A 15,061-nucleotide genomic window follows, 5' to 3' on the forward strand; every position below is an offset into this window, starting at 1 on the left:
AGAATCAGGGAATTGGGATTGTCCATCTTGTTGGATTTCTCCAATTCCCCGGTAGATCCTGACCATCAATGCCTGCCAATCTGCGTTTTCAATCGCCCCCAGCAGAATGGGGAATCGGTCTGTAGAAGTATGGTCTGCATAAGTCATTAAAAAACACTGATCAATGCCAGTTTATGAAGTGATGACTGCCATGCATAGACAGAGGACCCATACACTCCTCCTCCGTGAACCCTATGTGCTTTTGCTCAGTTTTTTTCTCCTCATACCGAAGTGGACACAGGGCCTAATTCAGACCCGCTCGCAAACGGGTCGATGTTGGCCCAGTGCGCATGCGCGAGACCCGGATAGCGACTGGCAAACCATCGCTCCGGGTCTCGCACCAAAGGGGGCGTGCTGTCGATGCCATCGGGCTTGCGACGAGAACCACAAGGGTCAAGACCATTGCGACCATCTTCCTGGCCGCTCGCTATAGCTGTGGGTGGTCACCCACAGCTATACGAGCGGCCAGGAGGCCGCTCTAAAAATGAAGAAGGACTGCCCTGATTCAGAGCGAGTGCTCTGTCAGAGCATCCGGCTCTGAATCAGGGCCACAGGGCCTGATTCAGAGCCGCTCGTAAGCGGCCGCTCGTTCGCTCCGAGCGATGTTCGCACATCGATAACGACAGCTACAGCCGGCCGAATGACCGTTCGTACATGGCCCTGCCGTCGGTGCTGCTATCTTATAGATAGCAGCGCCGATAATAACGGGCGCACAGCAGCCCCTGTCATTTACCGCCCAGACCCCCGATCATACATCGGGGAGAAGCGGTATCAGCGCACATAACGTGCGCTGATATAGTTTCTGGGCTTTGTACATCTCCCCCATTAGTTCTTCAACCCCACTTTTTTTCCCTGGCCTCCATTGTATATCAAATGGACCCCTGACCACTGCAGAGGGGTCATTCACTGCTTTGCTGCCGCAGCACTCTTCTGTCTGGTACCCTACAGTCCAGAGGGTTGTTTTTTTGCAACAAAACCTGATTCCCCGCTGATTGACTCTCCTGGTGTCAGCTCTGCAGTGTGCTTTAGATTATATGCATACATTCTTTAGTTTAGTTGCTTGTATTATTAATGAACATTTATTTAGTGACCGCTTTTATTATTATTATTATTATTATTATTATTATTATTGTTATTTTTAATCTAGTTTACATACAACTGCACTTGTGTTTTTGTTTCTTGTTGGGTTTCTTGACATTTTATAGGACCTGTACAACTGCACCTTGGGTGTTTTGCGTTTTATAGAGTAACCTTAAATGGTAACTTTGGTAAACAGTAATCAAATATTTTTGGTCAAAAAGTTAATCCGCATATTCAAAACTGAAATGTTTTTATATTTTACTTTTTAACAAGATCATTTTCTGTTTATCAGCCAGGAGAAGTGAGCAAGAGATGAAGGATGAAGAAATGGATCTGTTTACCAAATTTTACACCGAATGGAAAGGAGGCCAGGAATCAAATTCCCAAAACATCCCTCGGTTCTACTACCGGGTGCGCACATGTATTATATAGAAACTTGGTTTCTCATAAACCCCTTCATGCTGGTTTCACTAGGAATGTTTATTCTGTAGCCTACTGTAGTGAATTATATATTGCCTTTAGGACACTGATAGAGCTATCAGTTTGTAGCAAAGTTGTGTAAATGTTTTTAATTAAGGCAATTTTAGTGGAATGAACAGGCAAAATGAGAAAAATCAATTTTCTTCAAGGTCCACAGGGATACCATGTGGGATATTATAGTTGGAGACCAGGCAGCTTCCAGGATGCCTTGGGTGGTCCTCCATATATACCCCGCCCCAGCCAAAGGACTTCAGTTGTTCATTTGGTGCAGCAAGATCAAGACGCACCTTTGTAACAGGGGACTGCCAGCCTTAGCTTTTATTTTAGGTTTTTGGGTTGGCAGTCCTAAGCGTTTGAATTAAGAAGCATATACTGCGACTCAATCTACCTCCGCCGGGCCGCAACGCCTGTAACTGGGCTGGTGATTTTGGCGGGTCGCGGCTAAGCTTGCTAGCCACAATGCTGCGACCTGGACTGCAACCAGATGTACAGAAATATCAGGTAAGGAGATTCTTCACTTACGGGGAATCACGCGCGGAAGTCCTTGCTTCTGGTGTCAGACGCACCAGAAGCCGCTGCTGTCTGCCTGGGATTATCCGCGTCCTCACTACACCACCGGGGCCTTATCGTCTGACGCTGGGTATGAGGCCAGCGTACCCGGCTGGTTAACGCAGCCTAGGGGAGGTAGGCGCTCCCCTCGGCAGCTCCTCCCCCGACCCAGATGCAGTCACTACAAAGGGTTTTGCGCGTCTCTGCCTACCCTCCACGTGTATATGAGAAACTCGCGGTCCACGCTCAGTGCGCCCTGTAGCTGTTGGTCTCAGGGTTTGGGTCAGTCTCCCGGTTTACCTTTCCTTTGGTTAAAGTATATAGTGCTCTATATCCTACCATTCCGTCTGTGTAGTTGATTTAGAGTCGATTGTAATTTTATTACATATGCATTGTATGCTAGCAGCTGTATTGACGCTGTCTTTTATTTCTGTCTGTCAATCAATCATAACTATCACTGTTTTTCTCTCCATCCTCTTGGGGTGGAGGTTTTTCTGAATACGTCACATTCATTAAGATTTTGTGAAGGCTGTCACATAACATTGCAATTATTGCCTTTTATTTTGAACATGTCAAAAGATAAAGGTATACAGGAGGGGGAGCCACCTGTGCTGGTTTCATGTAAATCATATATATAGCTTATTTGTCTCTTTAGGACATTAAGGATGGTTTGTGTGTTGTCTGTTATAGAGAGCCACCTAACCAGTCCAGTTTACCTGTTCCTGGACAAGAGCCTTCTTGGGTTTCCTCTTTGTCCCAGGTAATGAAGCAGTTTGTGGATCGTATGGCTGCTTCCGCTATGCCTCCTTGGATGGGGTGTTCACAGTATGCCATGTTTGCACCTCCTATGCATCTTTCCTGGAAGGATGTTTATGGCCATTCTAGTCAGAGTATGGCACCATCTAATGTTGATAGCAGACCAGTAGTTACTAAGGTCCCTAAAAAGCTAACTTACGCTCATCAGTCTGCTCAACATACGGATTCAGACCCATCATCAGTGGATTCAGATGATGTGCATGGTTCCTCTCCAGGGTCTAGCTCGAGGGAGGAGGACCATCCGTCCACAGTGGATGTTCCTTCTTTGGTGAAAGCGGTTAAATCAATCCTAGACATTCAGGATGATGAATCAGCAGCTCATAGTAAGAAGACTCCAATGTTTAATCACAACCGGAAGGTGGTCAAAACGGAGTTCCCTGAATCTGAACAACTCACTGAGCTTATGGATAAGGCATGGGGTAACTCTGGCAAACGTTTATATGTGAATGAGAGAATAAAATCGTTGTATGCCTTCCTGGCTTCTGTATGTACTAAGCGGGAGGTACCTCCTACTGCGTATGCTCATGTAACGCATTTAATCAGAAATGCTACATTGCCTATTCCGTGGGCATCTTCCCTGAAGGATTCCACGGATAATAAGATTGATGCCTGTCTTAAAATTATTTTTTTCATCATCTGGAGCTGTTACTCGTCCAGCTCAGGCTGGAGCCTGTAAAGCCAAAGCTATTAAAGAATGGATGGGGAGCATTGGAAAATTCTTTACAAAATGCTACCAGAGAACAAATGATGTATATCTCTCATACACAGGAAGCCGCTTCTTATCTAGGAGAAGCTGCTGTAGATGCTGGAATTTATAGCTTCTAATGCATCAGCAGTTTCAATAGTGGCATGCAGATCTTGGAAAGCTGATACAGGATCAAAGGCGGCCCTGGAGGTTTTACCTTTCTATGGAAAACTACTTTTTGGAGCAGAGTTGGATAAAATAATAGCTACTCTGGCGGCTTCAAAGTCAGCAGTTCTGCCATCTACGGCGACTAAAGTCTAGACAGGTTTCTTTTCAGTACTTCGGTTCTCAGGGACGAGCAAGGGAATAGCCTTCCTCTAAGGCGTCTAATTTTCGCAAAATATCAAGGCGACAAACTAAGAGGTCTGTTTCGGCAAGACTTCCAGCTTCTAAACAGGACAACAAACCCTCTGCCTGATTGGGTGGGCCTCCTCCTGGGGGATCCCAGGGTGGGAGGCCGACTTCTTCAGTTTGCGGATTGTTTGCGTCAAACAGATGCCTGGAGATGAGAATGGTCTCTTGTAGGTATGCCCTCACTTTCAGGAGGCATCCTCCCCAGAAGTGTTTTTTCGCAGATCCCCCCATCAGATGCGGTCAAGGCCTTGGCCTGTCAGGAAGTCATTTACTCCTTGCTGCAGGCGGGGGTAACAGTCCCGGTTCCGGTGTTGCAACAGGGAAGGGGTTATTATCCCTATCTATTTCTGGTTCAGAAACTGAATACGGCTTATTACCCTATACTAAATCTAAAGACCCTCAAAAGGTTTATCCATGTAGCCAAGTTTCGTATGGAAACTCTACGATCAATTATTTTGGCAATGGAGCCGGGGGATTACATGGTTTCCCTGGACATTCAGGATGCATATCTGCATGTTCCTATTATACCATCCATCCAGCAATTTTTACGGTTTGCTGTCCTTCAGCAACATTACAAATTTCAGGCTCTACCCTTTGGCCTATCTACGGCTCTCTGGGTTTTTACCAAAATAATGGCAGTCATAAAGGCATATCTCAGGTGTCATGGAGTCAGAAGTCTGCCATATCTGGACGACCTTCTGATAATGGCACAGACTCTGGTTGTTTTACAAAACCATCTTCAACTGACCATAGCCTGCTTACAAAAGCATTGCTGGATCATCAATTGAAAGAAATCATCACTTTCTCCAACATAGCAGATGGTACATCTGTGAGCTCTTCTGGATTCTCGGGCACAGACTGTGTTTCTGCCAGAGGACAAGATTGTGGCCCTATCGTTGCGAATACGCAAGCTGCTTTGAAAGCGAAGGGTATTCTATTCTGCTAGCAATTCAGGTCCTGGGATCAATGGTATCCACCTTCGACATGGTGGGCTATGCTCAGTTCCACAGGCCTCTGCAAAGATTGATTCTCTCCAATTATAACTGACCGTATCCTTCTTACTCCAGAGGTTCATCACTCCCTCCTGTGGTGGCTGAGAGAGGATCATCTGAACAAAGGGCACCCATTCTGGATCCAAATTGGTTGCTGCTCACCACAGACGCCAGTCTTTGCGGATGGGTAGCAGTGACAGACCATCACACCTTTCAGGGAAGATGGGCAAATCCGGAAAGTAATCTGCTAATAAACATTCTAGAACTGCGAGCAGTATACAAAGCACTTATCAAGGCACAGGACCTTCTCCAGGGCAAGCCGGTTCATATCCAGTCCAACAATGCGACTTCAATCATCAGGGAGACGCAAGAAGTTACACAGCCATGAAAGAGGTGACAAGGGTTCTGATTTGGGCAGAACGTCATCTTCCGGCCATCTCGGCAATATTCATACTGGGAGTACTCAATTGGGAAGCAGACTTCCTAAGTCGCCAGGACATACATGCCAGAGAGTGGTATCTCCATATTGGAGTGTCAGCTTCTGATAAACAAATGGGGTCTGCCAGAAATAGATGCGTCACGTCACAACCACAAGGTCCCCAGGTATGGGTCCAGGTTCAGAGACCCATCAGCAACCTTTCGAGGACGCACTGGCAGTAAGATGGGACTTCAAGCTGGCATATCTCTTTCCTCCGATTTCCCTCCTCCCAAGAGTTCTCAGGAAACTCAAGCAAGAAGGCAGAACAGTAATACTAGTGGCTCCAGCTTGGCCCAGACATCATTGGTTCACGGACATACAGAATCTGTCAATAGACAGTCTGTATCCTCTTCTTCTATGGCAGGATCTGCTAACGCAGGGTCCCTTGCGGCATCTGGACTTGCCTAATCTGGCTTTGATGGCGTGTCTCTTGAATCTTCCATCTTAAGAGCAAAAGGTTTTTCCAGTTCTGTAATTCAGACAGTGCTTAGGGCACAAAAGCCTGCCTCTGCCCTCATCTATTACAGGGTCTGGCATTCTATTGGTCAGTGGTGTGCCCACAGAAAGTATGATCCTAAGGTGTTCAGGATTTCCAGGATACTGACTCTTCTCCAGGCGGGTTTAGACAGTGCTCTCCGTCTGGCTACTTTGAAAGTGCAGGTTTCTGCACTATCAGTCTGGTTCCAGAGGAAGATTGCCTCATTACCAGATATTAGCATTTTTTTTTCCTGGAGTTCTGTGAGTTCAGTCTCCTTTTGTTCCACCGGTAGCACCGTGGAATTTTTCATTCGTTCTTAAGGGGCAACAAGCTCATTTGAGCCCTTGGACTCTGTAGATTTGAAATGGTTGACAGCAAAGACACCTTTATTTTTTATTTTTTTTCTCCTTGCAATCTCTTCTGCACGCAGTCTCTCTGATTTGGCAGAGCTTTCTTGTCACTCCCCATTTTTGATTTTTCACCAGGATACAGCTGTTCTTCGTACAAGGGAGGGTTACCTTCCTAAGGTAGTGTTCAGTTTTCATGCGAATGAAGAAATTGTTGTTCCAGCTTTTCAGGCTCCAGATCTTTCTGTAGGTGAAGTCTCCCTTGATGTACTTCGTGCTCTCCGTACCTATGTGGAGCGTACACACTCTGTTAGAAAATCAGATGCTCTTTTTGTATTATATGGTTTTCACAAACGAGGATGGCCAGCAGACTCTAGCGAGATGGCTACACCATGACTATCTCTCAGGTGTACACACAGGCTGATCTCTCTGTCCCAAACACAGTGACAGCACATTCTGCTGTCTGTAGGGCCATCGTGGGCATTTACCATGGTGCCTCTACTGAACAATTATGCAAGGCAGCCACGTGGTCTTCTGGCCACACTTTTCTTTAGGTTCTATGCCTTTGATACTTTTGCCTCTAAGGATGCTTCCTTTGGGCGTCGAGTTCTCCTTTCTGCTCAGGAGAATCCCCACCCTAGGGGGAACTGCTTTAGGACATCCCCATGGTATCCCTGTGGATCCCTATGGACCCCGAAGAAGAAAATTTAGAGTTATGGTAGACTTGCCTAGATTACTCCTTTTTCTTCAAGGTCCATAGGGTCCACAGGGCACTCACCCTGACGTACCTGGCTGCATGGGTAATTTTTTTGGGGGGGGGGGCACAGATTCCCTCATTTTGTGTAAAGGTGCATACACACGTAAAGATTTTCTGTCCAATCATCCAACTAGTTGATTGGTGGAATGAAAATCTGGTAAGATATGAAAGCAAATGACAATCAGCAAGTTGCTCCCAAATGCTGGAAAATGGACAAAAACCTGTTGTTTGAACAAATTGTTTAGATCAAACATTTAACAAATTTGTCTGAACGACTGTTTTCATCTGTTTTCTGGCATTTAGGAGCAAATTTCTGATCATCAGTTACTCCCATACGTTACCAGATTTTCATTCTGACCAATCAACTAGTTGGATGGTTGGACAGAAAATATTTACATGTATGCAGCATAAGAGTGTTTCTGATGTACGATTGCTCTTCCTTCTCCTCTTACCTTCTCCTGCCTTGAGGCTTGTTAACTAAACTGAAGTCCTATGGCTAGGGGAGGGATATATATGGAGGAGGACCCAAGGCATCCTGGGAGCTGACGCTTTAACTGTTTGGTGCCTGGTCTCCAACCATAATATCCCCCATGGTATCCCTGTGGACCCTATGGACCTCGAAGAAAAGGAGTTATCTAGGTAAGTCTACCATAACTCTTATTTTTACAAGATTCTTCTAAAAGTTACTTTCAAGCATATAGTGCATTCCGAGATATCTAACATGAAATGTAACTGTCTTATTCTGTCTGTTTATAGAAGTACCAAATGTGTACTTTTTGTTTTTTTTCCTGGTCCTCACGTGTCCAGTGCAGTCAGTCTGCCAGGTCACTAGGCAGAGGAAAAAATAGGGGCATTTACGCCTTATGAACTCTTGTAAACCATCGGTAGTAATCTTTGCAAATATATGCAACACAGATCTCTGAATTTCTATGATCATGTAGTATTGAAATCCCATTGCTGGCTTTTTGCAGTGTGCTGGAGGGAGTCTTTTTTTTTTTTCTAGTCTACAGTAAACCCCTTCCTTTTACAAGCACCTGTGAAATACTATTAAGTTGATCTGAGCAACCACTATTTTGGAAGACCATCTGTAGTATACTGTGCTATTATAAGACAGGACAGTCCAAGCAGCAGATAGGGGCTGATTCTGCGTTTCAGCATGTACACAAATGGCGAGCTTTTGCGTACAATTCTGAGTCATAAGGAAGTGGGACGGATCTGTTTTTCTGTGAAATTGGGTGGTTTAGGGCGGCACAATGCGAGCGCACGGAACCACCCTGACTTGTGGGAGTGTTTCAGGAGTGTGTAATTAAAGCTCCATGCGATTCTGAGTTGCGCATACAGGGAAGGGAAGCCTGTGTCAGAGAGATCTCTTGCACTTGGCATGGGGCTGGTGTAAGTGGCGATGCCAATGATGTTGCGGCAGCTGGGGTAAAAGTGATGGGCAGCATGGATTCTCATATTAGCATAAGGTAATAAATCGGGCTTCCTCGGCTGCTCGCAGCTACAGCCACTCTGAGTGCGCTTCAAGATTTCCTGTGTGGGGTCATTGGCAGAACTGTTATAGCTATATGAGGAGGTTATTCAAAGGTTACTAATTAAAGGAAAAAAAGGAAAATACTAAGCGAGAATATACTGGTATGAGATATATTTATTAGGCGTTTCTTAAAAAAGAAAAAAGAATAATCTTAATTAATGTACAATAATTTTAAACCTTTATATAAACTGCAGATGTCTTTACAAAAGTCTCCACAAACGAGACCTTGTGCTTGTTCCAGAACTAGCCAGGCAGAGCACAAATGCCTTAACGCCCTTATGTAGATAAAACCTGCAGTGCGCCTGTAGTAAATGTCGCACCACTAGTCTTGATGATAAACTTCACCCCTTTTGGTAAGTCCCACCCTGTATTGCCCTGAGACGTAGGGGCTTAGGAAATGTGCACACTGCTTCAAAAAGGTAGAACTCTACGGAGCTCCATGCAGAGTACTTTTACCTATATCCCCCAATGTTTGCTCAATACAGCTGCCAGCAGAAGATGAGGTGTTACAGCAGAAGCTGAGGGAAGAGTCACGTGCAGTGTTTCTGCAGAGGAAGAGCAGAGAATTACTGGACAACGAGGAGCTACAGGTGAGAAAGGACTTGCCAGGAAAATGGAAAATTAATGGTTTACTAGCAAAATTTGAAGAACAAATTGTACATGTGATGTGAGGATAATCTGATATCCAATTGTGTTTTCTTGCAGAAAGTGATGTCAAGCTGTAAGTGATCATGTACTGTTTATTGAGTAGATAAGTACAACCAGATTTATCAGGCAAGCACAATATCTGCCCATTGCACACCGTGTTCATAATAATCTGTAGGGCAAGGACAATTTTGAGCACAGCCTGTTAATTAGAGTTAATTTATTTTATTTAGTTATTAACCGTTATTTATATAGCATGTACATATTATGCAGCACTTTACAAAGAATATGCCATTTATATCAGTTTCTGCCCTATGGGAGCTTACAATCTATGGGCCTGATTCAGCTTTGGGAATAGAGTGAGAATTAGCACTTAACTGTGTACCTGGACAAACCATGTTGCAATGCAAGGGGTGTAAATACTTCATTTTTTTTGCATGTAGTGTAAATACTGGCTGCTTTTGTATGTAGCCCACAAATACTGGACAGCTTTATTATTACTCTACAATTTAGATGTCAGTTTGGGCACACTTCTCACAAATGTAAATCTCTCTGCACATTTTAAATCTGCCCCACTTGCAGTGCAGCATGGTTTCGCCAAGATGATCAGTTAAGTGCTAAATCTCACTCTATTTCCAAAGCTGAATCAGGCCCTGAGTTCCCTATCACATGTACACACAGACACACTAGGGTTAATTTTTGTCACAAGCCAATTAACGTATCGGTATGTTTTTGGAGTGTGGAAGAAACTGCAGCACTCAAAAGAAATCCACACATACACGGGGAGAATATACAAGCTCCAAACAGATGCACCGTGACTGGGAATTGAACTTATCACATTAGTGCTGTGAGGCAGTAATGCTCACCACTACGCCATCTGTGCTGTGATTGTACTTGTCATATATGTATGCCAATGTCCCAAAATACAAATTTTTTTTTTGAATACATTTTTGATTCATTTCACAGCATTCATTGTGTAGAGTGTAAGTTTGTGAGCAGGACCCTCTTACCTTTTGTCTATTATTACCCAGTCTCATCTTATTACTGTTTTGCTCACAATTGTAAAGTTCAACAGAAAGTGCTGGTGCTATACTATATAAATACCGTATATACTCGAGTATAAGCCGAGTTTTTCAGCACAAAAAATGTGTTGAAAAAGTACCCCCTCGGCTTATACTCGAGTCAAGTGCGCTACACACTGCCAAACACACAGCCGCCGGAGCCGGCAGCTGCGTGTTTGGTGTAATCAGCAGCCGCTGAGAGTCTGTCAGACTCTCAGCGGCTGCTGCTGCTCCCACTGCGGGAGCCATCTTCCGGCTCCCGCAGTGGGTGATGGGAGACACGTCGTCATGACGAAGTCTCTCCCATGCAAAGCGGCCGGAGGAGCGGACAGCGGCGGGAGCGGGAGTTTAAGGTAAGTGTTTATTTATTTTTTTTAATTCTTTTCACGTCTCTCTCTACTAGGGGGGGGGGGACTACAGGGGGCACTACCAGGGGGCGATGACTACAGGGGGCATTATCAGGGGGCGATTACTACAGGGGGAACTAAAAGGGGGGATTACCACTGGGGGAACTACAAGGGGGGGATTACTACAGGGGGCACTACCAGGGGGGGATTACTACAGGGGGCACTAAAAGGGGGGATTACCACTGGGGGCACTACCAGGGGAGGATTACTACAGGGGGCACTACCAGTGGGGGATTACTACAGGGGGCACTAAAAGGGGGGATTACTACTGGGGGTACTACCAGGGGGGGATTACTACTGGAGGCACTGAAAGGGGGGATTACTACTGGGGGCACTACCAGGAGGGATTACTACTGGGGGCATTATCAGGGGGCGATTACTACAGGGGGAACTAAAAGGGGGGATTACCACTGGGGGAACTACAAGGGGGGGATTACTACAGGGGGCACTACCAGGGGGGGATTACTACAGGGGGCACTACCAGGGGGCGATGACTACAGGGGGCATTATCAGGGGGCGATTACTACAGGGGGAACTAAAAGGGGGGATTACCACTGGGGGAACTACAAGGGGGGGATTACTACAGGGGGCACTACCAGGGGGGGATTACTACAGGGGGCACTAAAAGGGGGGATTACCACTAGGGGCACTACCAGGGGAGGATTACTACAGGGGGCACTACCAGTGGGGGATTACTACAGGGGGCACTAAAAGGGGGGATTACTACTGGGGGTACTACCAGGGGGGGATTACTACTGGAGGCACTGAAAGGGGGGATTACTACTGGGGGCACTACCAGGAGGGATTACTACTGGGGGCACAACCAGGGGGAATTACTACTGGGGGCACTACCAGCTGCTGCCATTTCCCACACTAGGCTTATACTCGAGTCAGTAAGTTTTCCCAGTTTTTTTGGGTAAAAGTAGGTACCTCGTCTTATATTCGGGTCGACTTATACTCGAGTATATACGGTAACTGTTAATAAATAAATTGTATATGTTTTGGTATCTGTTCTACAGTGTGGGACCTATTTGATTACGCATAGTTAACCCTATGAGTATTGTTGGGAATCTATATTTATTTACCCTAATACATGCAGTGTTTTGAAAGGTCTGTTTGCTTGTTGTAGAGCAGACTAGCTACAAATTACTTTGCAAGTGGTCACAGTACAACCTGCAGTGTAGATCACCATCTGATTAGTATCTATTAGATCTTTATTAGATGTTGGAAAAAATCAGGTCAGCTAAAGATTGCAATCTGCTAGTATGTGTGTTCAGCGGCTATTCACACCAGTGGGGGCACTGCATTCACTCATGCCACCTAAATGCTTTTACAGCGGAGTTTAACCAGTTTAGCTGCAGACATATGTAGCAAAACTGTACCTAATCCAATCATTCTGTACTTGGGCTTTCCTGTGCTAAGCACAACAACTTATTACCCAAATTGTTTGCATTCAATATTATGTGATTAGTTATATCATTATAATTCAATAAGCCAGTATTACTAAAATAGTCTCTTAATCAATATATATTTATTATTATTATTTCTCCTTCATCCACTAGGGGACACTGGAGCTTCATGACAGTGGGGTATAGACGGTGGGTTGAGTTGAGCCTGGCACTTTAAAAATCTACAAGTGTGACTGGCTCCTCCCCCTCTATGCCCCATCAACCCCAGTTTTTAGAATGTGCCCGAGTAGAGCCGGTGCACAGGGGCTGTCTCCAGCCCTTATATTAATTTTATATAGAAAAGTGAATCAAAGTCACAAGAGGACAGGCAGACTGTTAGCTGTGACAGTCTGCCTGCATCGTGGGAGCCGCCAGAGAGGGGACCACACGGCTACTGCAGCCTGTGTCCGGTCACCCTATGGAGGGGAGGCTGCTTTAGGCAGTTAGGAGTCATCAGACTCAGCGGGGCCCGCCACAGCTACCACTGGCTTGTGTCCGGGTCCCCGCTCTCCCCTCACTGCCCAGCGCTCTGGCCGCAGCAGCCCGGTGAGTAGCACACCTCTCCTGACTAGCAGGAGAGGTGAAAATAACTGCTGGGTCTGAAACGCGCGGCTGTCAGCCCCCGCTGTCAGTTGCCACGCTGGTGTTGTGATAGAACACCGGCGCTGGCTGTTAGGTAGGCGCGCTCACAGCGGTCCTGCCTCTGCGTGCCGGTGCTTGTGTAAAAGGCACCGGCACGGTTATCACTGGCGGCGGTCGTGCCGCTGGCCCCCGCTGTCCGTGCGGGGACAGAGAGTAACGTCCCACTGTATAAGTGTATGCCGCGCGCATACAAAGCGGCGGCCATTAGGAGGAGGAGCTTATGGGTCCCTCCTCCTCTTCCTCCTTCACTGCCTGGGCTAGTTTGGCGCGCTCTGAACGGGAGTGGCGCCTCAGACTGCAGGCACTGAGCGGAGGGGGAGAGGAGCAGATCAAAGACTGAGAGCATCTACAGGGGGTCTGTAAATACAGAGGGTGGTTTTAACTACTTTCTGGTCCTATTGATTGCTCCTCCCTTATATGCCTGTCTGCCCCTGTTACTGAGTTGCATTATTCTTGAAATTCTGCTCCTCCTATACTGCTCTGCATGCAATTTGAGTAGCATTATTATTGAAATTCTGCTCCTCCCTTATTGCTCTGTCTGCTCCCATACTTGAGTAGCATTATTATTGTAATTCTGCTTCTCCCTATACTTCTTCTGCATTCCTGAATTGTATGTGGTGCTTGTCTGTGAGTACATGATGACATCCAGGACAGAAAAAACTGCATCACAAAAGCTGTTTGCCTGCACTAAGTGCAGGAAGAAGTTTACCCATGCTCGCTCCGAAGGGTCTTCCCTGTGCGAGACATGTGAAGCAGACAGTGCTAACACGCAGTCTGTCACTCCCTCCTTCATAAATAGTTTGGCCGGGGTCATGGCGGACCTTTCTTCTGAATTAGCCGCTTCCCGTAGGGAACGGGAGTCTGCCAGAGATCTACCTGGCACATCTCACCCTTCTTTTCTAGCAGAACCAGCGTGGGCTCAGAATTTAGTCCGCTCGGTGAATAGCCTTGCTCAAGCGATGGGTTCTGCGTCTAAAGCTCCTGAAGCTACGGTAAGTCGCTCATCTAAAAAGAGGGCTCTTCCGGCGGTTCTCCAGTCGGATGAGGATTCGGCAGCGGATCACTCGTCTCAGGAGGAAGGGGAGATGCTGGACGAATCAGACGTAGAGACTTACTCACAAGAACCTGAGGCATTGCAAGGTATTGACGCACTCATTCTAGCGGTAAGGGAAGTTCTTAAGATTTCTGGCCAGGAAGCTCCAGAATCGTTAGAAGACTCCTTATTTGCCAGGTCACAGAAGATGGCCGTCACATTCCCTGTTTCTCTCCAGTTGGATGAACAGATGACGGCAGCCTGGCAGAATCCGGACCGTAAATTCCAGATTCCTAAGTGTTTCTTCTCTCTTTACCCATTTCCTGCGGAAAATAGGAAGAGGTGGGAGACCCCGCCACCTGTGGATTCTTCGGTTTCTCGGTTGTCAAAGAAGACCACGTTACCTGTTCCAGGAGCTACTACATTGAAGGAAACCTCAGAGCGGAGATTAGAAACCACTTTGAAATCCATTTATACGGCCGCAGGTGCACTTCTCCGGCCGGCCTTGGTAGGATCTTGGGTCAACAAGGCTGTGGAAAAGTGGGCGGAACAATTGACTGAGGGTCTTAGATCCAGCACTCCGCGGGCAGATCTGATTACCTTGGCAGAACATATTCAGGAGTCTGCTGTATACTTAGGAGACGCCTCCAGAGATATCGGCCAGGTAGGCGCTAGGATTTCTGCTTCGGCGGTCTCTGCTCGCCGGGCACTTTGGCTTCGTGCCTGGCAAGCGGATGCGGAGTCAAAAAGAGCAGTGGAAGCTCTTCCTTTCACAGGCGATATTTTATTTGGTCCAGAGCTGGACAAATGGATCTCGCTGGCCACTGGAGGTAAGAGTACTTTTCTACCTTCATCAGCACCTCCTCCGCGTCGCTCGTTTAGGGGACCTTCCTTTCGTTCCTTTCGAGCATCGGCAAGATTTCAGGGACGATCGCGAGGTTCGTCTTCAGCGGGGCGAGGAGGCCGTACTAGAGGACGTCAAACAAATATTGGCCGCCGTCCAGATCCCAAGCCAGCAGACAAGCCTGTGGCATGACGGGCTCCCATCCCATCTCGGAAATCCGAAGGTGGGGGCACGCCTCCAGCGTTTCTTGGAGGTTTGGAGACGGACTTCTCCAGACACTTGGGTTCGAAATCTGGTATCTCAGGGGTACAAGATCGAGTTCGCTTTCACTC

The 15,061-nt window shown here is 46.7% G+C and overlaps 1 protein-coding gene across 4 annotated transcripts in view; it reads left to right on the forward strand.

Annotated features, from left to right (window-relative positions):
• PPP2R3C (protein phosphatase 2 regulatory subunit B''gamma) overlaps window positions 1–15,061 on the forward strand; it is a 41,230-nt gene that overhangs the window by 3,528 nt on the left and 22,641 nt on the right. For all 4 annotated transcript variants that reach the window (XM_088470312.1, XM_088470310.1, XM_088470309.1 and 1 more), the window contains exons 4-5: window positions 1,412–1,530; window positions 9,135–9,239. In XM_088470312.1, coding sequence (XP_088326438.1) covers window positions 1,412–1,530; window positions 9,135–9,239 — 224 coding nt within the window. The remainder of the gene's footprint in view (window positions 1–1,411; window positions 1,531–9,134; window positions 9,240–15,061) is intronic.

The sequence above is a fragment of the Taudactylus pleione genome, unplaced genomic scaffold (assembly GCF_031769625.1).
Source record: "Taudactylus pleione unplaced genomic scaffold, aTauple2 ptg000096l, whole genome shotgun sequence".
In the NCBI taxonomy this organism is placed as follows: domain Eukaryota; kingdom Metazoa; phylum Chordata; class Amphibia; order Anura; family Myobatrachidae; genus Taudactylus; species Taudactylus pleione.